This window comes from Passer domesticus, chromosome 6 (genome assembly GCF_036417665.1).
Source record: "Passer domesticus isolate bPasDom1 chromosome 6, bPasDom1.hap1, whole genome shotgun sequence".
In the NCBI taxonomy this organism is placed as follows: domain Eukaryota; kingdom Metazoa; phylum Chordata; class Aves; order Passeriformes; family Passeridae; genus Passer; species Passer domesticus.
In genome coordinates, this window is record NC_087479.1 from 5,086,888 (window position 1) to 5,111,063 (window position 24,176).

Genomic DNA, 24,176 nt, shown 5'->3' on the forward strand with positions numbered 1-24,176 from the left:
TTCAATGTCAGGACAAACACTAATCCAGCTTTTTCAAAAGCAAAGCTATTGCATTGATACTTTTTATTGAGCTGATCTCATCCATACTGCTGACAGAGTCTCAGGGAACTCAACTGAAATGGCAGCTCCTCGTAAAAAGTATGGGAGAGTTCAGGGATCTTGGCCAAATGTGGCTGACTCAGGATCTGCTGACTCCAGTGGCTGAAAGCATTACCCAGACACTTGAGTCCCAGGCAGGCAATGGAGCTGCCCTAGATTACAAATCAGGATCCAGGTGAAAACTGTGAAAATCAAGAAAATTCCTACATAGCAGAACCTTAGGCTTCCAAGTCCAATCACAGAATTGCCAATGAATTTGCACCAAGGGTGATGCAAGGGTGCAGTGACCACATTAAATCAATGAAAAGTGAAACTGAAGGAAAAACTCCCTTTGTCACATGAAGCCACCAAGCAGGTATGGGCTGGCCACAGTGAGAGCTTTCCTGCTCCCCAAAACACCATCTTATATCCTCCAGAAATGCACAAGCCTTCTGGTTTGCAGTTCACAACAATCCTAACAGAGCACCTCCAGAGGTGACAGCTCTCACTCTCCAAGCTTTTAGGACACAGATTGGTGAGTACTGATATGAAATATAATATGATGTAATATTGACACACCAATAAAGCTCTCCAAAGGTGACTACTGCACATTCTTCATGCTGCCAGCAATGGGAACTCTCAGATCCTGGGGCCATGGAAATGGTACCACATTTTGCTGCTGAAGGCAACACTGTGGCAGGAGCTTCTCCAGCAGGAACTATTCCATAAGGTCCCCCGAGCCCCAAAGAATAACACAACAAATAGAACCCTGGGATGATGCCACTGTGCTGGCAAAACCAGGTGTATCACTTACTGTTCTCCAGCACTGACCACCAGGGAAGGAGAGGCTGCTCACAGCAGAGTCACAAGTAGGAGACTTTTCTTGAGAGTAGGAGAGTCAAAAAGCCACCAAACCCAAAATTCAGAGAGTTTTGGGATTCCCACTCTTGGTGGCCAAGTTAGCTGCACTTACACCTTACCAAGCAAGCCCTGCTGCAGGAGTAATCCCATGAAACTGAGCAGGAATTGGAGAGAAGAATTGCCTTGGGTCACACCTGCACCAGAGGGGTGAACACCACGTGTCATTCACACATGAACAAGGTGCCACAGTGGCCCCCTCATGCAAATGCATCCATCCCTGGACAGCTTCTTCCTGTATGGGAAAGCAACCCAAGCCAGCCTGCACGGCTGGTTCTGGGATAATTTTTCTGGAGATCTGCTCTTTTCTTCCCACTTATATAACACAATCTGTCCTTCCTTCCCCTTTTTCCCCACTTTGGAGGAGCAGGGTATCTACACACCAGCAAAGGGATGGGCTGCAATGTGACCAGAAGGTGCCCATGGAAGGGAAGGGAGATCAGAGGATGAAGCTGTGCTTACTGGAACAGGAGACACAGGAAAGGAAGAGGGAGAACTGCTGGAACACACAGGCACAAAGACAAGAAGAGTCTAAGGGTAACTGAGCCTCTGAGACAGTTCAGAGATGCTTTAGAGGTAGAAGTGACTCAGTTGAGGGGACTGGAGTGGGAAGGAATAATTCTTGCATGTACATCTCAGCTTCTTCATCTCAGATTTCCTCTTCACAACAGGTGAGCATGTACAGACCAGTGGGTCTGAGCTGTGATGGGGGTTGTGCCTCTGTAATTTCCATGCCCAAGGCTCCTGCTCCCCACTTCACAACTTCCACAGCTGCAGTTCTGTGCAGAACTGTCCCTCTCTGCTGCACCTCACCCTTTTCTCAAGTTAAAGCATGTGAGGAGCCCAATACAAACATCATCAGTTTTGCAAGGGGCTAGAAATCCTTTCCTTCTTCAGAAATTTGTATCTGCCCAAGGAAGAGGCTATAAACCTGTCACACAGCTTCGAGCCCAGCAAGGAGTGCAAAGGTGAGCCAAGGAGCTTCAGAAAAACCATCCAGCTTCCAGGAGAACAGGAAAAGCACAGAACCATCTCCCAGAGCATCTGGGTTCCAAACTCTTCACTGAAAAATCATCTCAGACTGCCTGTGGCAGAAGCTTGAGGATGCAACTGATAAGAAGTGCCCTGTGAGTAATGAGCTCTTAAATGGAAACCAAACCAAGTCACTCTGTATCTTTAGATAAGGTTTATCACTCTCATGGGAGAAAAGCTGTCCTTTTGTGTTACCTGTTGGTTGACAACTCTGCCTTCAAGCAGCTTGCCAGCTCTGCGGCTCCATCGCAATAATGCTACAAATAATTTAAGTGCTACCACTTTGGATCAAAATTTTAATGAGGCACTAAACCCACAAAAGGGGCTCTGTGTAACATAATTAAATAGAAAGGGCCTAAATAAACAGTACAACAAGTTACATTATAGTTGAAAACAGCTGGGAGGCAAAGAAAGGAGCATTGAAGATGCATGATGTAAAAAGGCATTTCACAGAATGCAAACACTAAAACTTTTCAACACGCACAAAGAGTAAAACACTACGAGCACATGACTTCCCTTTGATTTGGAAGAATCTGTGTGGGGCACAGGGCATTTGTTTTTTTTTCCTTCTGCTAGTCAGCACAATGAAATATTTCACATGGGAACCCAAACAGTGTCAAAAAGAGCCATTTGTGCTTGGGAAAGAAATAAATACTGCAGGAAACAGGTAAAGTCAGTAGGAACATCTGGTTCAGTCAGGCCATGGGATGTTGGATGACGACTCCAAAATGCTGGACAGTGCTGGGACTCCTCAGAAGAGTCTTGCAAACAATCAGCATTATAACAAGTCTGTTTGGCTCAGGGCTGCAAGACACTTGTTCCATGCTCAAGCCGACTCCTCGAATCCACTGCAAGCGGTGACATTGAGGCTGAGCAAACCAGCTCTGCATCCAATGCTCTGTCTGCATCAGCTATTTACAGTATCATGTTTGTTCCACCCCTGTCAATATTTGATCCAAGAGCTGCAGAAGCCCTACAAACACAGGAAGGTTTCAATTTCACATTAAGGTAACACTGACAGTGGTGCTGCTGTATCGTGCCAGTCAGTGCACTGCTACTCCTTGAGAATGAAATTACTGGTAAACTTGGTTTTCATTTAATTTCCTCCCAGTCCTCTCAACAGCATTTCTCCAGAGCCATTGCTATTCCAACATGTCTGGGTTGGTGAATGAAAAATGTCTAAATTCATCCTGGTTTATCATTGCAAGGATCCCTTCTTCAATGGGGGTCAGGATGGGCTCCTCTTTTATAAAATCTGGATCAAAGTTGCTCACGTCATCTTTGGATTTCTGTCAAATGCAAAACACAAAGGAAAGACACGTCAAAAGCATGTATCATCTGCTTGATCCTTGCTCTGTATCTGAGTGCATTGAACCATCACTTCCATAACCCAGGCTGAGCTGACTGAGAGCTTTTTCTGGGCTTGCCTCTCACAGAGCAAAGCCTTTTCCAGCCTCTGAAGGTTCTGACAGGGAACCCCCTCTCAAATTTAACTGGCAGCAACCCTGGGGGCTTCCCTGGCTGGACATGGCAGGGCAGGGCACATAAATCAGTCTCTCCTCTCAAGTGGCAGCACAGTCACCAGCTGTGTTCCCAACTGGCTGACTCCACACAGACCCTCCTCATCTGCACAGTGTCTCAGCTGGGTTTTGGGGAGGGGGTGGAGGGCACTTCTCTTAGTGCCAGCCATTAAACTCACACAATACTGAATTATTGGGCCGTGGGAAGACAAATGGCTGGCCTCCAGGTGCTGGATTCCTCGCTGTGTGCCACAGAGTGGGGCTGTTTAGAATGCACACACACAAACTGGGTTTGTGGCACATTTTCATGAGGCGTGTGTTTTTCCTGCACCCTGAGCAAGATATTTTATTGACATTGAGGTCAATAAAATTTATTGACATTGAAGTCTAACATTCCCAGATCCTGCCCAGCTTGTGGCAGACTGAGCAGGCTGCCTCAGCCTTTGATTCAGGCTAAGGGGCAACTCGAGATTCTGCTTTTGAGCTGTCACACCTCCCCAGGTATCTGATCCTGCACCCAGTGTTCAGGGAGCAGGACTGGGTGGGCCATTGCCACTGAGAGCTCACAGAGTGACCACAGCATGAGACAAGCCACCCCAGGCAATAATCTGAAAGACAAGGAAGCCACAGTGGAATGGCTGTCCATGAAGAGCAGTGCTCTTCTCTCACAGAGCATCCTCAGGGCTGTGTGGCATCACTGGGGACAGGGGCAGCACTGTGTCCTGGGCAGCCTCTCTGCCATTGGAAGCACTCACTGACAGTGGCCTGAGCAGGGAGCACTGTGCCGGGGGCTGAACAGACACAGAGAGGCAAGGGAGAGACAGCCCTGCTGTGGAGGGGTAGCTGGAGTGAGGAGGATGAAGATTACTTACCCTGTTTTATCTTTGGGGCAAGCCAAAGGGTACTTGAGTGCCTAACCTGCTGCAGCTGCTTTTACAAATCTGCATCTTTTCACTGAGCTGCCTGTTACAATCCAGCATGGAAGGGAAAAGTGGTGGCTCACCAGGTGGCCAACCAGCAGCCAAGCCAGGGTCAGAGGCCTCACTTCCCTTCCTGTCTCACGGGAATAAATCTGCTTACAGAGCCAAGAAGAGGGGAAAAAGCCCCGAGGGATGCCTTCCCCCAGCCCTCCTCCCCACGTACGATGCGGGGCCTGAAGGGGGGCTCCATCTGCCTCTGGTTCAGCAGGTCCCAGTCCAGCTCCTTGAAGTAGGGGTGCCGCAGGATCGCGCTCTCGCCGCCCAGCCCGGCGCTGCCCAGCCGCATCGTGGGGTTCTTTGTCATGAACTGCAAAACAGAAAGGGCTGTTTGTTCCCTCCCATCCGGCACGGCCACGGGAGAGGGACCCATTAGCAGCCACACAAAAGCTTGTCCTCAGCTTTCCTGTTGAACTCAGCTGCTGGCCGGACTTCTCAAGTTCCTTGTAATGGAACCGCATGCGAGGAACTTGACTCGCTCCCCAGAGGAAGAAGTCAGGGTGTGTTTCTCCCCGGTCTTTTGGTGAAATCCCTGATTACCACAGTAAGAAAAGAAAGTTGAGTGTCATCAGTTGCAATATTACAAATATTGCCCAGTGTGTTTGGTCATTATTTGTTTCTGTATTAATTTCTCAGGAGTACAAGCTTGCTCTCAAACGCCGCCCAGCAGCCAGCCAGGCTTTGGCCTGGACTCAGTCCTGAGCTGTGCCTTTTTCCTAAACCTCTCCCTGCTGAAGCCCTGCCAGATGCCTATGCTTCCCTTCCTGTCATCTCAGGAAACAGAGGAAAATGGGCAAGGCTCTGGCTTTTAGAGCCCTCTGACCCTGAGCTGATGGGAGCAGACAGGTGACCGTCTCCTCTCTCACTGCTGAAACGCCAATAAAGGGTTTCATTTTGTAACATTTTTATTCTGCTGCCAGCAAAAAAGAAATCTCAAACCTCAGCCAAAGTGTCCTGACTTGCCAGGGAGCAATGAGGAAAGGCACACATCACACAGACGGTGTGAGAGGGCCCCGGTGGGTGCGCTTTAGGTCCTGATGAAAATGATGAAGTGTGAGTGCTGTGGATATTCTTAAAGGGGAGGAGAATCCTTTCCCCAGGAAGGGAAAGAACTGCTTGGCTTGTTAATTTAGTATTACAGTTCTTGAAAACTCAGTAATAAACAATCTTTCCCCTTCCCTCAAGTATTTCCAATTCACTGGAGAAACCAGGTTATGTTTAAACTGGGAAAATAGCTGCTTTTATTTGCCTATTGAAACAGCAGCATAAAGCAAGCTGCACTCCGTGGAGGTGTCCAGACGATTTCCTGGAAGATGAAAGAGCATTATGTTTAGCAAACAGCTGAAGCAGCCAAAGCAGACAATCAGTCACTGTTTTGGGAATGGCCAAGTCTGCTGCATCTCAGCACTGGGGGAATGAAAAGAAGGGGAGGTGCAGCGAGAGACCAGCTTCATTCTGCCTGCAGGAGCCTTTCACAAGGTACAAACTCTCCTAGGACAAGAGGATAAAGGGTCTACTCATTCCCCATCTAGAGAGAAGGTGGGGAGGAGAAAGATGACTGCCTGATTTATAGAATTCTCCCCAGCACCCCATTCTGGGGGTGTTACAGTGATGAAGCAAATGTGGCATCTGTAGCTGACACCTTGCAGGACCCCAGACTCTGCTGGCATCAGCACAAACCCCCCAGCCCTACCCCGACCCCCTGAACCCTTTGAGGTCATGTGCTGCCACAGGATTCCCCACAGCAGAACCATTTTCCAGTGTTCTACCCAAAACATCAGTCGAAAGAGCTGCCAGGTGCCCCCAGATTTGTAGGAGGAGCCACCAGGACAGGAACAAAGCTGAGGTGGCTGCTGCAGCTGGGCTCTCCCCACGCTCCTCTGGACTCTTCAGCCCCTGGTGATGCAGCATTTCCAGGGTCAGGCCCATGGACAGGCAGAACTTCTGTGTCTCCCCAAACCTTCCAGCCTGTTCTTCACCCTTTCTACCAGCAGAACTTCAACACAATTTCTTTTCCAAGAGACTGCCCCAACATTTCGGTGGGATAGTGATATCCCCAGAAACAGCTTGGTTTCCAAACAAGAAATGGGTCAAGCCAAAATCTCTGAGAGACCTGGTTCAGACAAGCCTTTGCAAGCCTTGAACTAGGCTTCTTTGTTTTGCAAAACAGACCAGAAACCTCCTGGCAGCCCTGTTTTTCTCTGGAGATTCGTTCTTTGTCCCCACAGATGGATATCTGCACCCCACTGGCTCTTATTTGCATTGCTGGAACACCTAGAAAGCTCAGACAAGACCAGAGCTTGCTGGTGCTGGGAGTGGTATAGACTGAAACATTCCAAAAAGACAAGAAAAAAATGGAGAAAAGATCTGGGAATGCATCACATGTCTCCTGGCTCCTGCCCTACCACCACCTCCATCACACCAGGAACCTTCTGTTAAATGTGGAAAGGGAAAAAATAATCACGAAAGTAAATAAACTCTGAAAAGGACTGGCAACAAACTTTGCTTGGGTTCCCATTCACGCCCAACCATATAAGACCAAAACCTGAACCCAAATGCCCATTTCCAGACCAGTTCAGAGCCCTGGGATATAAAAGTGTGTTTATATTCCTATTTGCTTGATGTATTCCATGTGATGCCAAAACTGCACCAAGCAAAGAAATCCAATGCAACAAGAGAAGAGCCAACATAAATTCATTCCTGGCTGCTTAAAACACCCTTTTTGTTAGGACAATGAGGATTAGGCAAAGGCCATCCCTTAAGGTAACACAACATTCAAACCAAAACTGCTCAAATTCAAGTGGCCAGCTCCAATTTTTCTATTGGACCCAGAGATTGGAAACCTCAGGTGGGTAACTCTAGGCATCATCCACCCCACAAAGGAGGCAGGAGAAGAGTGAAGGATTCAAATTCATCTGCTGCTGGAGCACATTTCCTTGGCTGGCTCCTGAAACCAATGCCAGGTTTCCACAAAACTCCTCTGAATTATTCCTTGCCTGCAACAGGAATGGGCTGACCTAAGCTCAGTGCTGCTGCCTCTCTGGCTCTGTAAAAACAGGACTGTGAAACACAAGGGGCTGCAGTGACCCCACAACATCTTAAACCACCTTGGAGAGGACTCTCTGAGCCTGATTCCCAAGTGCTGGAAGCACCCAAAGCAAGCCAGCAGGACCTTGGAAGTGAGTTACAGACCATGCACTCTACCAAGAGCATGAACACAACGTGAAGAGGCTCCCCTGCCATGGCAGTCAAACTCACACTGGTCTGCCTCAGCAAAAATGAGGCACAGGTAGCCCAGAGAATGCCTCACCCCTGGAAGAACTCAAGGTCAGGTTGGATGGGGCTCTGGGCACGTGAAACACAGCCCTGCAGTCTGGGCAATGCAGCACCATGCCAGGTTACCCAGGCTGTGGGTGCACACACACCTCTGCACCCAGGGCTGTGATGGCAAACCACATGGCTGCTCCTCCCTCACATAAAATCTCCTGGTGAACTTTGGAGGTGGCAGGTCCATCACAGTCTGGTGAAGGGGATGTGTTTCTCTGGGAAGAGGCTCCTGTCTTTATCTGGGCTGAAAAGCAGGAGTGCAAATGATGACTCCAACAGAGACACACTGATGCTCTGCACTGGAACAGTTGCCTGCTTTGCTGCAAGACGTAAATAAAATGACAGAATGAAGTTTTGAAGCCTGCTTGCACTAAAATAACAAAGCCTCTAAAACACTATTTGAATTCACTGGGAATTACTGCACTGACACAGAAATGGATGAATTTTCAGTTTGTGTTGCCCAGCAGGCAGAAAAACCCAAGACTCCAATGACCTCTCAAAGGCTCCAAAACCCATGAATCCTGCTTCCTCCCTGCCTGAGGCAGCACTGACATTTCTCAGGGCAGCATGTGGCAGACCAACTCGTGCTGCCTCTGCTGTCTGATGGCACTAACAGCAAAGCAAAGAGCTCAAGACTTCCAAAGAACTTAAATTAGCAACTCTGCCTCCATCTCTGAAATGAGTACCTGCAGCCCATGCACCTGTCCTGACCATGTGAGAGGCTCTTGTGCAGCAGGAGGAGTGAAGTGCTGAGACTGCACAGACACTGTCCCTGCACACGCAGGGCAAAGGTTTTCAGAAGTGTAGCCCCACTTCCCCGTGGTCCCCTTGGCTGCACTCAAAACCAGCTGGGAAATGTCTTACAGAGTGTTTGCTGTCCTGGCATTCCTGGGAAGGCCAGAGGTTGACACTTGCTTCATAGGTTTGATAGCCCTCAATGCCCTTCCAAGGACAACCCTCCAATGCAGGCGGTGACAGATGTTCAGCATAAAGTTTTTTTGTGGAAAGATGTCATCTCCTCATGCTTAATTATCTCTATTTTTCCACAATAACCATGAATGCAGCACAAACCTCAGCCTCTGGCACACAGATGAAGAAGAAACACAAAGAAAAAAAAAATTAACAGTAACAAAAACAAGGCAAACCAGAGATGTTCCTGAGCAAAAAGAAACCCAAATCCAAGATGCCTCCCAGCAAAACCAATAACAACACTATCAAGCTCAAACCTGAACCAGGCTGTCAAGCCCTTGCTCTGTGACCACATCCAGCCATGGGAAATTACCCCATTCCCAGGGTAAGGAGCCCCTTGGGAGCATCCTCAGACTGGGATCCTTTGGGCTACACCAGTTTGCTGAGCAGCAAACTGGAGCAAGGCTCTCCCTGTCCTCAGCTCACCCTCCCAGCAGCATCGCAGCCAAAACCAGCAGCTGGCATGAGCCAAAACCATGACTTCACGAGATCATTTGAAAACCTTTACTGAGAGAAAATGCAGCAAGCCATGACAAGAAATTAAAAGCTGGGGATTAGTCCACAGAGGGCCCGTGAAGCTACAAGGAAAAAATGCTGCCATAGCAGTGCCAGCCACTGGGGAAAATCTGTGTCAGCTCTGGGAGCTCAGCCTGCAGCAGGTGAGGGGATCTGTGCTGGTCCTCCCCTTCACCCACAGCTCAGACCATGCTGGGAAGGGCTCCAGGACTCCCAGAACACTGGGTAAGGCTGTGGTGGACTCTTCCAGTGTTGCTCACATGCAGCATTGCAACTTCTGTCTCAAGAGGCTGAGTCTGCAAATCAGTCTAATGGCCTGGGAGTCACTGCAGGGATGTTTGCACAAATCAGCCATTTCCTTGCATTTATTTCCTTGAATTACAAGTCCCCTTTCTCAATACTGGAATCCCTGACTGGTTTTACGAACTGATGTATTTGTTGTTTGCATGAGCACCATTAATTTCATGAGTAATATCACAGATTACGTGAAATTGCATCACGTTCTAGGGAAACATTAACAAGGCCCAGTCCTGTCACAGGAGTGCTGCACTTCAGGAAGAGAAATACAACTTTCTGCTCAGTCCCTTCACACTGTCAGCCATCTGGACAAGAAAGAAATCATTCTTTCTTGTACTAAAGAGCCTTTTAGACACACCAGTTCCCACCAGGACTCTGGTGTATTTACCCTGCAGGAGAAATCCTGTGTCCCAGCAGTTTATTTTTCAAACACAAGCACACAGCAGAGAGGGAGGATATTCCCAATCATACAGGCAGGGAAGAGAGACCAAGGAAAATTCATTATTTTATTTTGCCAGGAGCCCAAGGGCAGCCTGTCACAGACAGGATGGCAGTACCTCAGTGTCACCTCCTCTGCATCACACCCCGTGCCTCACAGGGCCCCCACTCAAATTGTGGCACTCTAATAGTCAAGTCAAACTGTTAAAAGAATGGAAGACTTTCCTGTTTGTGATTTTAAAATTTTCCTGGTGTTTCTCTCGTGTTGGTACCAAAGTAAAGAGCAGCATCAGCACAGGAGATTAATGCCCCACAGTCTCCCCCCAGTAATGAGGGAGAGCAGGAGATCAGGAGATACCCAAGGTGCTTCTCTTCATTAAGATTCATGAGCTAAACTAACAGGGCAGAAATTAACTGGAAAGGAAATAAGATTTCTCAAAGATCCATTTGATCTGAGACAAAAGGGAATCATTATATAAATAGAGCAATTACTCTAATTAAGGCTTCCCTACATGAATCTCTCGACTGAATGCTGCAGTTGCTGAAAACAGTTTGGCTGCCTATTATGTAAGGCAAACAAACCCACGGTCTGGGGTGTCATTAGCCTTCAAACAAAGAAGAAAGATGGTTCTATGGTTTTGTCTGTTAATGCCTGTATTATTTTTAATGACTGGAAGCCAAGAATTGTTTTTTAATTTTTTTTTTTTTTTTTAATACAAAGCTGCTCATTTTGAGCCCAGAATTGTCTTTTGCTCTCCTGGGCAAAGCTCCCATCAGCCTCCATCCCAGTGCTGCCAGGTGATGCTCACAAATGTGCCTCATTTCTCCATGTGGGAGCATTCCAGGGCTTGGACACACGAGTGGGCTACAGGAGGTGAGGGAGGCACAGCCCAAGCAGTGCCTGGTTGTGGTTGTGGGCCAGGCACTTGGAAGCTGGAATCCTCCTGACCTTCCCTGAGCACTGTGCTGCTGAGAGCAGGCCTGGAGTCACCGTGGCTCTCTCAAATGCCACCTCTGTCTCATCTGGGGATTTGCTCTGACTGCAGACATCAGAGGCCAGGTGGTGCCTCTGCTCCCCTCCTGCACACAGAGGGATCAGCTGCTGGGAGCCCTGACTGCTGCCAGTGCAGTTCAGTGGTGGTGGGGCAGGATGTGGATGTGGGTCCCCCCCATCAGGGTGTGGGTACCCCCCTGCTGCAGTCCTGGGAGCAGCTGAAATCCTTCAGTGCAGAGAAGGTGCAGCAAGCACAGGGCCAGGGTTCAGAAGTACAAGGCTGCCCTGAAAGCATTTTAAGGAGAGGGGGGAGGAAGAGACAAGAGTGTGAAATATCTGTTATCTCCTTTTCCAGATAAAAAGGGGAAGGGAGGTAAAAATAAGTCTTCAGCCCAGCTCCCTAAAAGCCAGAAGAATGTAACAATAGGCATGACAGAAGTCACATGTCCAGTGTGCCAGCCCCAGGCAAGAAGGACAAAATGTCAGTGCACTGGGTATTAAGCAGATAAATTTGATCTCACTTTCCCCTGGTGCAGAAATGGCTGCTCGATGCTGCCCAGACAGAGCTTGAGAGAACAAGAAGGATTAACTGGATTGCAAACAGTGCTGAGCAAGAGAACAGCCAAATAAACCCAGGTGGACTGACCAGCAAAATAAACCCAGGTGGACAGAGCAACTCCCATGTGGGGCAGACACATCTGGCTCCAGACCTGGCAGTGGTGTAAACTGCTGAGACTCTGCTGACTACCACAATGAAATGCTGCCTGAACAGCTACAAACTTCCTCACTGTGCTAAAATCTACCTGTTTCCTTGCCTCTCCCCACTCATCAGCACTAATGTAGAATAAAAAGGCCACAAGTATCAAGTGCACGGCTTGAGGCCCCTGAGGATAATTACTGATTTTTGACACTTCTGCTTTTGGTACTTCTGTAATCAGTAATAGTAAGTAGACATTAACTCCAGTCATTGGCTATATGGATATTTGATAAAGGTTTTAGTCAGGATGACACCCCACAAAGCTGTGCTTTCAGAACTGAGCAGTCACCCCTACAGGGGTCACCAGCTGCAGGGGCTGCTCAGACATTATCAAAATCCTGCTGCTGGTTTTCAATTACCACAGTCAGGCTACAGGTACAGCACGGGGATATGCAGGTCCATTACTCAATCAATACATCAATCAGAGTAGCACAAACATGAAGGTAAAATGAGCATCACACTTATTAACAGACTGGGAGCATGATCCCACTCTCATTTTAAGCAGGAGTAAAATCTCCCTTGGGTTGCAGGGGAAAACAATTAATCCTTTTCTGATAGTCCTGTCAAGAGGAACTGGGAATCTGTTACACAACCCTGGGTGGTCTATTTACATAGGGTCAAGTACAAAGGGGACTAAAGTGCCCTGAACAAACCTGTAAAGTCCAATAAAGAAAAAAAAAAAACTTCAAAGGAGCTGCTTTTTTTTTTTTTCGTAGTCCTGGTTATATTTAAATTCTTTTAATTTTAAAGTTCCTGAGAAGGCACAGCATGTCATAAAGTTCAAAGCTGGAGGGATGAGTAAGACCTAAAGCCCTGGCCAGTTCAGTCAGCCAGAGTTTTGTCACCTCTATCACAGTGTGAAGACCTCCCAGTTAGATGGACTGGCCCCTTCTGCAGGGGCTGCACAGCCAGAGCTGGCCCCATCCCACAGCAATCATCCCCAAACCCAGGGTGGACCCAGGGTCTCAAAGGAACCCTTAGGCTTTGCCCCAAGACTGGATTTTAATGGACTTCTCCAAACCCCTTTTCTGAGTCTTTAAGTTCACTTTAGATATGGCAGAGCTGAGGAAGGAGCCTGGGCCACAAGTCTTAGCCTCAGACACGGGAACTGCTCCTTCCTGAGCACAGGGAGTAAGGAGGAAAAAAAGATGGGGAAGACAATGTTGGCACTATGAACACACCTTCACCTTCCCCCACCCCTGGCAGGAAAGAGGAGCATGAGTCACACCAGGCTGCTAAAGGAGCTTTTTCTGAAGTGAATCTGAGCTTGCAGGCTGCAGACTTAAACGAGAAGCTAATTTCAGCCTGTTGGAAAGGGAATGGTGAAAGACCTAATGACTATTTCAGGATGAATTTGGCCTTGGAAAGCTCTATACAGATATTTGTCGTTTTCTTTCAGAGTGAATTTTTCAGAAGCATGGGATTGTCACTGTGGGAAAGAGGAGCACTTGAGAAAAAGGTGTGATCAATCAACAGGAGAGATTAAAATCACAGGGAAAAGCTGTTTGCTTTTTAAGAATTAGGAGGGCAAAAGTAAGAGACAGCAGGTTACAGACATGGATGTGCAAGGCAAAAGAGGTAAGAAGGCAACCTGTGGTGGGGCACAGCCCTGTCACCTCACCATGGTGTGTTTATGGCAGAAATGAGGATAATTTAAAACTGCAGAGCTCCTCCCCAGCTGGGAAACAACAGGCTCCAGAGCCCTGCTTTTGCAGCAGTGGCTGTGGAGCCAACCAGGAAATGCAAGATGAAAGCATTTCTGAAAAACAAAATAAAGGAAAAATGTGTACACAGATCCAGCACAGAGCTTCACAGAGACATTTAAATATCAGCCTCATGCTGAAAGCCAAAGCTTAATCAAATTGTGCAAGGGAATTTATGGAGACTGCCAACTCTGAAGAGATGCCAAGGAGAATAATTTATTGGCATTTGAAGGCACTTTTAATATCTATCTGCCTTTGTTAGCAGGCTCCTCAGCTCTGAGGATAAAGCAATGAGCTCATCCAGCTCCCTCTTTGATTTCAGTGGGTCCACCATCACGCTGTCCCTTTTCCTTTTGAACTTTGCCTAAAAAATGCATCTGGTTCATTCAGAAACAAGTTCATTCTGTCCATTCCAGCACTGAATGGGAAACAGATTATCTGCCTTTTTCTGCCACTTGGAAAGGAAGAACCTGGCCCAGATCTGCAGGATACAAATGCAAAGGGGAGACACAACTTTTGCAGGGTGACGCAAGGGCACCATCAGCATCTGGCTGCCTCTTTTCACTCCTCGGAGGTGCTCAGGAGAGGGCTGGGAAGCACAAACAATGGGGTTTGGTTGAGTTTACACAGGGGCCAAAGCGACTGCCCAGGACTTAGGGAAAAGGTGAGGCATGAAGGCAGCAGAAAGCACAGATGTTGTAATGAGTGATGTGCTGAGGGAGGAGGCAGACACGCCTGTGGTATCTGAGCTGGTGACAGCTACTTCTGACCTCCCCCTGTCCAGAGGTGCTTGACCCCAAACAACTTCAGAATTGAACAAAATAAACTTCTCCAAAGTCCAGAGCACCTCACCCTCCTGCTGAAGTCAGGGGTGAGCAGCTGCAGCGAGTAGGCAGCTGGGATCATCCACACTCTCCTGCATTCAGACATCCTCGTCAGCAGTTTGCAACCAGCCCTTTCCCCTCCACTCCTCTGTCACAGCAGACTGCTTGCTTTGATTACATTACAAAATCTGCCTTTAAGTCTTTGTGTTGTAAGAGCTCCATCCCTTTGCCTTCTCTCCTCATCAAGGCATTTTCAATTTGCCCTCAGTGGCGGGGCCAGTCTGGTTCAGCACTGAGCATTCACTATCCACAAAGCCTTTCTGAAAATAAGGAGTCCTCACTGAGGGTTTGGGCACTCAGGGTGGCACCTTAGGGTGGGCAGTTCACTTTGCTTTCCCTCCCTTAGTAAGCCCTGGATGAAGTGTCCCAGGGAATTTTCTGTTTTATCTGTATGTGGACACTTCCAGCATTAAGAGGGAGCTTATAAAAAAGGGGGAGAGGGACTTTTTACACAGATAGGGACAAGGGGAACAGTTTTAAACTGAGAGAAGAGATATAGATGAGATATAAGGAAGAAATTCTTGGCCATGGCGTGGTGAGGCACTGACACAGGATGCCCAGAGATGCTGTGAATTATCCCTGGAAGTGTTCAAGGCCAGGTTGGGTGGGGCTTGGAGCAGCCTGGTCTGGTGGAAGGTGTCCCTGCCCATGGCAGGGGGTTGGAACTGGATGGTGTTTAAAGTCCCTTCCAACCCAAACCATTCTGTGATCTCCCCACTCTTTTCTTCTCAGTCCCTGTTATGGTAAGTGCCTGCACAGCCTGAATCTCCAGGGGCTCTGCTGAGCTGTTGTCCTGCATCCAGGCAAACTGGATCACCCTGTGCACTGGCCATGTGGGACACGAGTAGCTCCTCAGCATTTCCTTGGAATGACAATTTGTACTCCCCAGGGAGTCCTGGATTCAACTTATACACACAAACATAGTAATAAAATTTATCTCATTCTATCATCACTTAGGATTCCTGAAAAATGATGGGAAACACTGCTCCTTTTCATGACAAGGAGGGACAGAGGAAGATACCCTTCAAATACAGTTTTTCCTCACTGAGTATCAGCTGCAAATTTAGGGAAGAAGAAAATCATACACACAGACACACTTTCCTAACTTCCACCAAACTTATTTCTATGTATGCATATAGGCACACATAGGAAATCCCAACTTCCTCACCCTGTCTGACAGCCAAGTCGATAAAACAAAGGTCATCAGAGCAGGACTCTGCTCCTGCTGACCCACAAAGCACCACTATTGCTGCAGCTGAGTCTGAAGCACCACTCCCAGACAGGACAGCCTCTTGGAGTTCACCTGACAGTGCAAAGGGGACTTTACACAATTCTGCAAGAACAAAGTCTCAGTGGTGTCTGGAGAGGGCAAAGGAACTCAGTGACACAAAGCAGGAGAGAGTTCACTCACCCATACCATTGGCCTTTTGAGTCACTTCCAGGATGCTGTTCTCTAGAAACACAGCTCATATTTTACTTTTGCATCCTTGGCACTGTAGTGCTGATGCAATTTTTCTCATGCTTGCCCTCAGCCAAGCTCCCCCACTTTCCCAGCCCTCTCACTCTTCACACTAATCCAGGGGCATTTGGGATCCCCGGTGCTGTTCCACCTGGGCTGAGACTGAGCACAGGCTGCTAAAACCACAGCCAATTTCCTCTGCACCTTCTTCTTTTCTTGTCTGGTGTTTATTTTTGACACAAAACCCACTTGGAGGTGGAGATAACCACTTCTGCCCACTCTCTTAACTACAGTAGGGTTTTTCTCAAAATGCACGTCTTTAGCCAGCTGGAGGAAGGACAGGCTTTAGTCTCATTTGTGTCCCCAAAATATAAAGCTACAGGCAAGGCTGCCTAAGCCTCACTTTTGGAGGGAGCATTTCAGCTAGGCCAGAAGTGTTTCAGAGCTCTCATTAGGACTGGGGGTTAGCACAAAAATGTCAAGAGACATCCTTGGCTTTAGCAAACTCAGCTGTGACAGGAGTTTGGAAATCCAGGGTGCAGAAGGCAGAGCAGTGCTAACACTTCCCTAGGGAGATGCTGCTTTCCAGCCCCTGCTGTTACCAGGCTCTGAGGGTGAAAATATCTAAGCTGCAATCACTCATCCAAATTTCCAAGCCTTTGGGCCAAACATTGCTACTTGAGATCACCAGTCCATGGAGTGACTCCACAGGCTTAGCCCTTCTCTCCTCATCTGAAACCACGCTCAGAAAGGAAAATCCCTGCAGCTCTCCCAGGGAATTTGCTTCCCATTACACCATCGACTTCTGAGACCTGATTTTCAGTGTGTCCCTCCATTCTCCCCTCAAACTCAGCTGCCTGTGAGCCAGGCAGGGTGGCTGAACTGCATTTGAGAAAGGCATGCAAGAAGTGAGTGAAACCTGCTGCCAAAAATCCACCCTGCTTACGGGAAGCAAGAGGATTGTATTTCATTTTGCAATCACTCAGCTGAATCCCAAAGCTTCAGCCTGCCTGAAAGCTCCCCTCTCTGCTTCAGCACTTTTTGGTGGTGACAATTAACAAATTCAGAATATTGATATGCTGTAACAAGGTAATCTCTAGCTGCATCTCCCGTAAGAGATTTGGTGCAGCAGTCTCTGCTCTCTGCATGCTCACACAGTTTCTCCCTCAAGTTTCTCCATGATCAGAACCTAATGACTGTCCTGTCAGCTGATGGCAAGGAGTATTTGAAACAATTTATTTTACACACACACAAATCCAATAGCTCCTTATAACTGCCATGAACTCCTTGTAACTGCATTCAGGTAGGGCAATGGAGAAACTAAGAATTAAAATTAAAGCAAAACTTATGTTTAGAGTAAGCTGGTCTGAATCCATTCAGCAGCAATTGCCCTCTTCTGCACTTTTATTACTCCTACAAGCAAATCATGCCCAGTCTGACTTGCTCACACAAGCAGAGGAGAGCTCAGTCTGAGTCTTCTCCTCCTGGCTTGAGGCATCAGCACCTGAATTCCCCAGTGACACATTCAGACAGGGCAGGGTATACAAGTGAGATGTTCAACTTTCCTCCTCTGGGAGTATTGACTCCATCAAACCTTGCTGACTTACCTCTGTCCTATTCCCTCCCCAGCCCTCCAGGGGAAATTTCAAGGACAAAAAAAAATCCAAAAAACCAAAAGCCATTAGAAAGGGAAACAGATAAAAAGTTGTTTTTTTTTTTTTTTTCTGGAGCACAAATATTTCCGCTTTCAATTCTACACAAAGTCTCAGGGCACTGAGGTCAGTTTTGTTTTCCTTGGTACCAGTGCTCACAAACCCTCCAGGAACACCCAGTGACGTAAATGAGGTCCTAAGAACATAGTTTTGTTATTATCAAGAAACTGCAAAGATGAACAGGGTGCAATCTTCAGAAATCATGTGGTTTCTGATGGGGGGAAATTGGTGAAATGCAATTACGCAAAATGAAAGCCAAACAAGGCAACACCATCTGTGAAATGAGTATTACAACTTACCATCCTTGTTCAAAATGAAGCTCTTCACAAAGGCAAATGGATCCAGTGCTTTTTAAACCTAGATATATCTATTTGTAGAGCATCACTAAGCACCTGTACTACAGTAAACCTAAGAATGTGATTTTCATTTCAGAGCTTTGTACATTCAAACTCGGTGAATTCTCACTAGTACTGCTCAAGGTTAGAGACCAGAACTTTTAGTGAGGGGATAATCCAGTTATTAAGGCTACTAAGCCCTTAGCCTGCAATACAAGAGAATCCAGGTTTAATTCCCTGATCTTCCACGGGCTTCCCATGCCATGAAATTACTTACAACCATTTATGTCACTGAAGTAGCTGGATGCTGATTTTCCAGAGCTCTCAGCACCATGGTTAGAAAGCACTGTCACAGCTCAAAATCAGAGAGCTCAAGTGCATGCTTTGTTGGAGAAAAACACAGCAGCAATTAGAAGATGCTCATTTAGTCATAATGCTGCATCTAAAAGACACATTAGCATCAGAAGTGTGTATAAAAGGAAATCTACATATTTAGCAGCTAGAAAATTTATTTTTCAAAAAAAGCCCAGGTTTACTACTCTGTGTTATACTAATACCTAAAAATACCAACCAAATATTATCAAAAATATAATAAAAAATGTAGCATTTTGATATGATAATATTTGTTATCATTCAAAAGAAATCAAAGTGTCTCTGTGTGTGGCTTCCATTTTAATCTAGAGCCCCTTGACAGGATGTTTCCTTCCCATTAAAGCCAACATGCTCTGATGCTTCTTTAGAACTCAGTGCAAGAAGGAAAGGAGGAAAGAAGGAGCTCTTCCAGCGAACAGCTCTTGGCCCAAAAGCAGCTACTGTGAAGCTGCAGAAATTCAGCCTGCAGCCAGCTATCTACCAGTGCTGTGAAATAAGATGCAACAATCACCTCCTGGCAGCAGCCACCCAGGGAGCAGAAACTGAGGAGCTGAAGGTCCAGTGAACATCTCAGCTGTCAATTCCCACTAGTTAATCCCAAGACTCCTGGTGAATGTCCCAAAATTTAGCCTTTTTCCCCAGAGCAGACACAGTGTAGTGCTTCTCTTGGGCAGAGAGGCAGCTTTGATTTCATTTTTTTTATGACCAGCAACACATAATACAGCAGACAAGCAGAGAGGCTGGAGAGGAAACTGTTTTTCAGGCAAGGAACTGAGCTGACTGGGTTTTGGAGATGCTCAATGCTTTCTATTTAAATTTTCAGCTCCCTGCTCAATTCTGGCCCTCTTCCTCCAGTGCCCCTCATCAAGTTCCTGGTCTATTAATCACAGAAGGGACCTTAAGCTGTTAAAATCTGGGCTCTGAACACAAACTAGAGCAGCCTGGGGTGACTGCAGCTTGCACTGGCTGTTTCTGGGAGGCCTTATCAGCATGAAGAAAACACTCATTTCATCAAGAGGCTAAAACACAAATCATATTTTATTACACCCTGAGATTCCTGTTATGACAAGCATCTACACGACCACATTTTACCTCTGTCTCATAATTATGCAATATACCTGCAACAAATCCACTCCTCTAGTACTTGTCACTGCAGAAGAGGAATTGGTACTTAAGAGGTACTTAGAGTCCCAGTTCAACCACATAAACACTGCTCCAGAAGCTGCAATGAGTCTGAAGTTCATGTTTATATTTAAAATACGTAGGGAGTTATTTCCAAAACCCAAGAGGGCCTCCAACATCACAAACAATCAATTCTGAGCACAACCTGTGATTTCAAAGCTCCTCTTACTCCTCCAGGAGTGGATTTTATTATCAGTTGACTTTGGTGAAATTTATCAGATGTATTCTCAGCTATAGGAAGCAGTTGCTTCACTCACATAAAACAGAAACAGAAAATTTTCAGCAGAAAATTTCCACATTTTTGCAACTAAAAACTCCTCTCTTTCTCTCAAATGGTCCCATCACTGACTACTCCATTTCTCTGGGCCAGTGCTCCATGAGTTTCTATAAATTACTACCTTACCCAAGTATTTCTTACATCCTCCATTACCATAATATTTACTGGTATCCACTCTTAAATGCATCTCTGTCTACAGTGCTTTCTCAAGAAAAGGAATACTCTGATCTTTCTCTTTCCAAAAGGTTCTTAGAGATATTTAGTGATGCGATGAGGGCCAGGAAGAAGTCAGTAGCAGAACAGTCAAGTTAAGTCTCCCAGTTCATTGTTTAACACTCTTGTCATAAATCACCTTTTGATTCCTTACAGAAAAGCCAGGCAGTTCCAGTGCATTAGGCTCACACAGAGCCCAAAATCCTAAAAGCTTAATTCCCATGTCTGAGGCAAAGATGTGAGGCACGTGGATACAAGAACTCCTGGAAATACATGGCAGGACAAGGACAGAGTGTCGCCAGCAACAGCTCTCCTCTAACTTTTTGCTGTTTCTTTTCCTCCCAAACACACAAAAATCAAACCCCTGTCTTTGTATTCAGATAGGCAGCAACCCTGGGGGATGTTGGCATTACCAGAGAGGATTATCAGGAAGCCTTCACTTCTTGGCCATATGGTTGCTACTGATTAAACCCTGTATTTACCTGCTGCTCCTGTTCTGGGAGATGACCACACACTGTCAATCATTAAGCAAGCAGGGGAATGCCCAGACACACAGACAGGCTCACACTCTGCTTGCCAAATTGGCTACTAGACCATATAACTCTGCAAACACACCTAAGTGTGGCAGGATGTTCTCTCTGTTTACCCTTCAATCCGAGATAAGGAGAGGGTCAGGGTCAGGATCTCACGCGATTTCTGCGTGCCAACACCCCGGCCCTGCTCTCTTCTGCTGGAATTAGGCTGGAGAAAGCTAGGACAGAGAGCAAAGAGCCAAAGGAACTCACTGCTTTGAGGATTGCCACTGCATCCTGCTGCAGCCACGTTGGGTAGACGACTTCATCGTTCAGAATGGCCTCGAAGAGGTCGTCCTCGTTCTCGGCCTCGAAGGGCGCGTGGCCACACAGCATCTCGTACAGCAGCACTCCCATGGCCCACCAGTCCACATCAGGGCCATACAGCATCTCCTGCAGGATCTGCAGCACGGGGAGAAAGAAACACCAACCCTGAAGCTTCATACGGGAGCAGGGGAGGAAAGAAGGATTTGGAAATAGTAGCACAGAAGTTCTCGCTAGCAGCGCTCTCTGTTAGGACGTCCAGGAACATGAAGTGATCTCACTCTGGGAACCCCCAGATCAGCACAAAGCTACATCAGGTGCTTTAAGCAAGGGCTGAATTAGCTTGGCTGGGTCACCTGGGAAGCAAGGCCTCAGAATGATGCTGGGGCTGAGAAGGGGAACTCCAGCAAAACTGGCTGAGACTCAGAAGCAGCCGAGCAGCCACGAGTGTGAGCTGACACTGCCTCCCCCTTGCCCTTGGGAAGAAAACACCTACCTGCCTCCTACAGCAAGGCTTTCAGTGGAGAGGGGAAGCAGTGTGAGTGTGGGAGAGTGGTGCAAACATCAACCACAGACAGAAATTCAATTGTGTTGAAGGATGCGAAACCTTTTCGGAACATCCGGCAGCATCTGGAGGGCAGCTGCTCCTTAAAGAGGTGTTTGTTAATTTTGTAGTGAGATTGGGGAATGACAGGGAATGTGAAGTTGTAGAAAAAGGAACTGTGTAACGAAGGAGAATTCAATCTCCTTTCAAATCAAGTTGGGACAGCATCTGTATGTGCCTCTCAAGATTTTTCAGCTCTATTTCAATTTTTCACCTCACATTTTCTAGAGAAAAATACAGGCTTATTTTGGTGCATACAGCAGCCTGAAGATTGACTCATGCTTTACTTCACAAGGGGCTGATAATACATCTAAGGAGGAAACTTGGAGCTCAGCAATCAAATAAGGCAAAGCCAAAGACACTAGCAGTTCCAAAGCTCACCTACACTTTTCACATGGTGGTCATTCTCCTGACCAAGGAAAGGTTTCCTTACCTCTGGAGCGATGTAGTCTGGCGTGCCACAGAAGGTGGCTGTGGTGATGCCATTGAGAATGCCCTCTTTGCACATTCCAAAGTCTGCCAGCTTGCAGTGCCCCTCATAGTCCAGCAGCACATTGTCCAGCTTCAAATCCCTAAAATGAGAATCATTCAGAGTCACTGAGTGCCTGGAGTCACCCCACACAGTTGCAGGCACCATCCCAGGCCTCAGAAGCTCAACCTGCAACCTGGAAAAATCATCATAAAAAATTAGCAAAAGTCATGCAGGAGAGGTTTTCTTTTGCTTCATCTCTTACAAAAGGGAGAGAGGAAGAAGCATCATTCTGCCAGCGCCATTTAATGCTGGCAGGTGCTGCAGGAGTTTGCCCACATGGGTTTCCAAACACACCACAAACCTGGCTGGCAGGGCTCCTGCTCCTTTAGCTCTGGGACGCACTGGAGCAGAGGTTGCCAGAGCTGTCAGGTTGTGTAAGGATGTTATGATGCAGCAAAATGCTGCACACAGGCTGCACTCTGATTCAGCAAAGCTGCACTGGAGCAGACACTGGAGCTGGCAGCACAGCAAGGCCTCTGCAGAAGGGAAGAACCTCTCCTGAGGTATTGGGGCTTCAGTCCAGATTTCCTTGTTATCAGCCTGACTGATAAACCCCGTCTGGAGCATCATCCAAGCTGAGAAGAGAAGAAACTCCCTACTGACATCACACCACAAGGGCAGGGGGAATCTTCAGGCAGCACAGGATGCCTCCATCATAAGGCAAAGTCTTAAAGTCCTTCCAGCTGTATAAATTCCTGCACTGATATAAGCAGTGAACATCCCCCATAGCCCTCACTGGAGTGGGGACCTCCTTGCCACTGTCACAGGAGACCTGCAGCCCAACAAGCTGTAGGGAGACACTTTTTCCAGTACATCACCTCTAACAGCCTGGGAGCTCCTCATGGAAAGCAGAGCTGCCAAAATGACAGAGCCCTAACAAAGCTTATCAGCTTGCCTGACCTTGAGATTGCCCACAGGAACAGCCTGCAGCCAGAAGCAGTGTCAGGAACACCACGGGGTCATCTGCAGACTTAGGCAATGCCTGCCTAAACATACACCAGCTCGTAGCACCTCTGCTTTGCAGCTGCCAGACAAGCTCCAGGCACCACAGCAGATGCAGGACAGGAGCTTGATGGCAGCTCTGTGCAGCACAAACAGGTCACAGCTCATCTTTTGAACTGTCTCAGGTGTTGGCCCAGGAGCTGCCCAGAGCTGTCACAGCAGCACCGTGATGGGGTGGCTTGACAAAACCACCTTCAAAGCCATTCTGATGCCCACATCAGGATCAAAAACTAAATACATTTTAGGGTCTCAGAACCCCTTCATGTTGGCTCTTGATCCATTCTGCCCTTTGGTTGGACATCTATTTCCCTAGGAAGGGTGGTAACATAGGTGGTGACATCTCCACATCAATGTAAAAACCTGTGGTTGAGCTGAAATCTGAATCCAGCTTGATCCTGTTCATCCTCTATCTATGATCCTAAAGTGAGAATCAGGGGGTTGATGGCTCTGTGGTGCATGGGTATTTCTACAGCCCACAGGACTCCAGCTACACTGCTGCACTGGAAAGATCAAGGACACATTGTGTAAGACAATCAGAGCCACATCCTCTCCTGAAGAGATAAGGAAAAGTATTCTTAGCCTCTTTTGAATGGATGGGAAAGGAAAGGATAGAAGTTAAGAAATTTGCCCAGTGTCCCCCAGAGACAAGGCTTGAACATCAGCTTCCTGAATTCTAGCTCAGATTTAATCACAACATCACACATCCTCTCCAACTTTAGGATGGCTTGGCCACACAAGCCAGCAAAAACTGGCAACACTGCTGCCCTTCCCAGCAGGCCCATGAGCTGCCCAGTGGCCAGGGAAATTTGGATGCCAAGGACAGGGCCCATGCCTGTTTCATGCTGCAGTGTTTGCTCTGGGTGGGATGCTCAGCAGGAGACACTTATTTTTTCCCTTCTGAGAATCACAAATGATGGGTGAGGCATATGGGCAAAGGCTTGTCCTGGAAAGGCTTTAGGGGAGCACAGGGAGAGGTTTGTGCGTGGTTGCCCACGACAGCCCATCTTCAGCAGCAGTTTACAGCCAAAGCTCCTGTTGGTCTTCCCTGTGGTTCCTGGCAGGGCAAGGAAGCCCTCCAAGCATGAAGGCAGGCCTTGTTTTCAGGAATCTGCCACGATGTGGCTGAAATGCACAGTTTATTCTTGGCTTGGGTTTAAATGCAGCAAACACCTTCTCGGTCCTGGGCAGTGCTGACTGTTGTGGTGCCGCCCTAAAGATACAGCTGGAAGGGGAATTTTGGTG

At 47.4% G+C, this 24,176-nt stretch overlaps 1 protein-coding gene across 2 annotated transcripts in view; it reads right to left on the minus strand.

The window, feature by feature from the left end:
- Nucleotides 1-2,310: 2,310 nt before the first annotated feature.
- The window catches only part of PRKCH (protein kinase C eta), a 129,928-nt gene continuing 108,062 nt past the window's right edge, over nt 2,311-24,176 (minus strand). For both annotated transcript variants that reach the window (XM_064422949.1, XM_064422948.1), the window contains exons 11-14: nt 21,834-21,972; nt 20,746-20,934; nt 4,692-4,835; nt 2,311-3,317 (exon numbers count right to left, since the gene is read on the minus strand). In XM_064422949.1, coding sequence (XP_064279019.1) covers nt 3,171-3,317; nt 4,692-4,835; nt 20,746-20,934; nt 21,834-21,972 — 619 coding nt within the window. In that variant the 3' untranslated portion in view covers nt 2,311-3,170. The remainder of the gene's footprint in view (nt 3,318-4,691; nt 4,836-20,745; nt 20,935-21,833; nt 21,973-24,176) is intronic.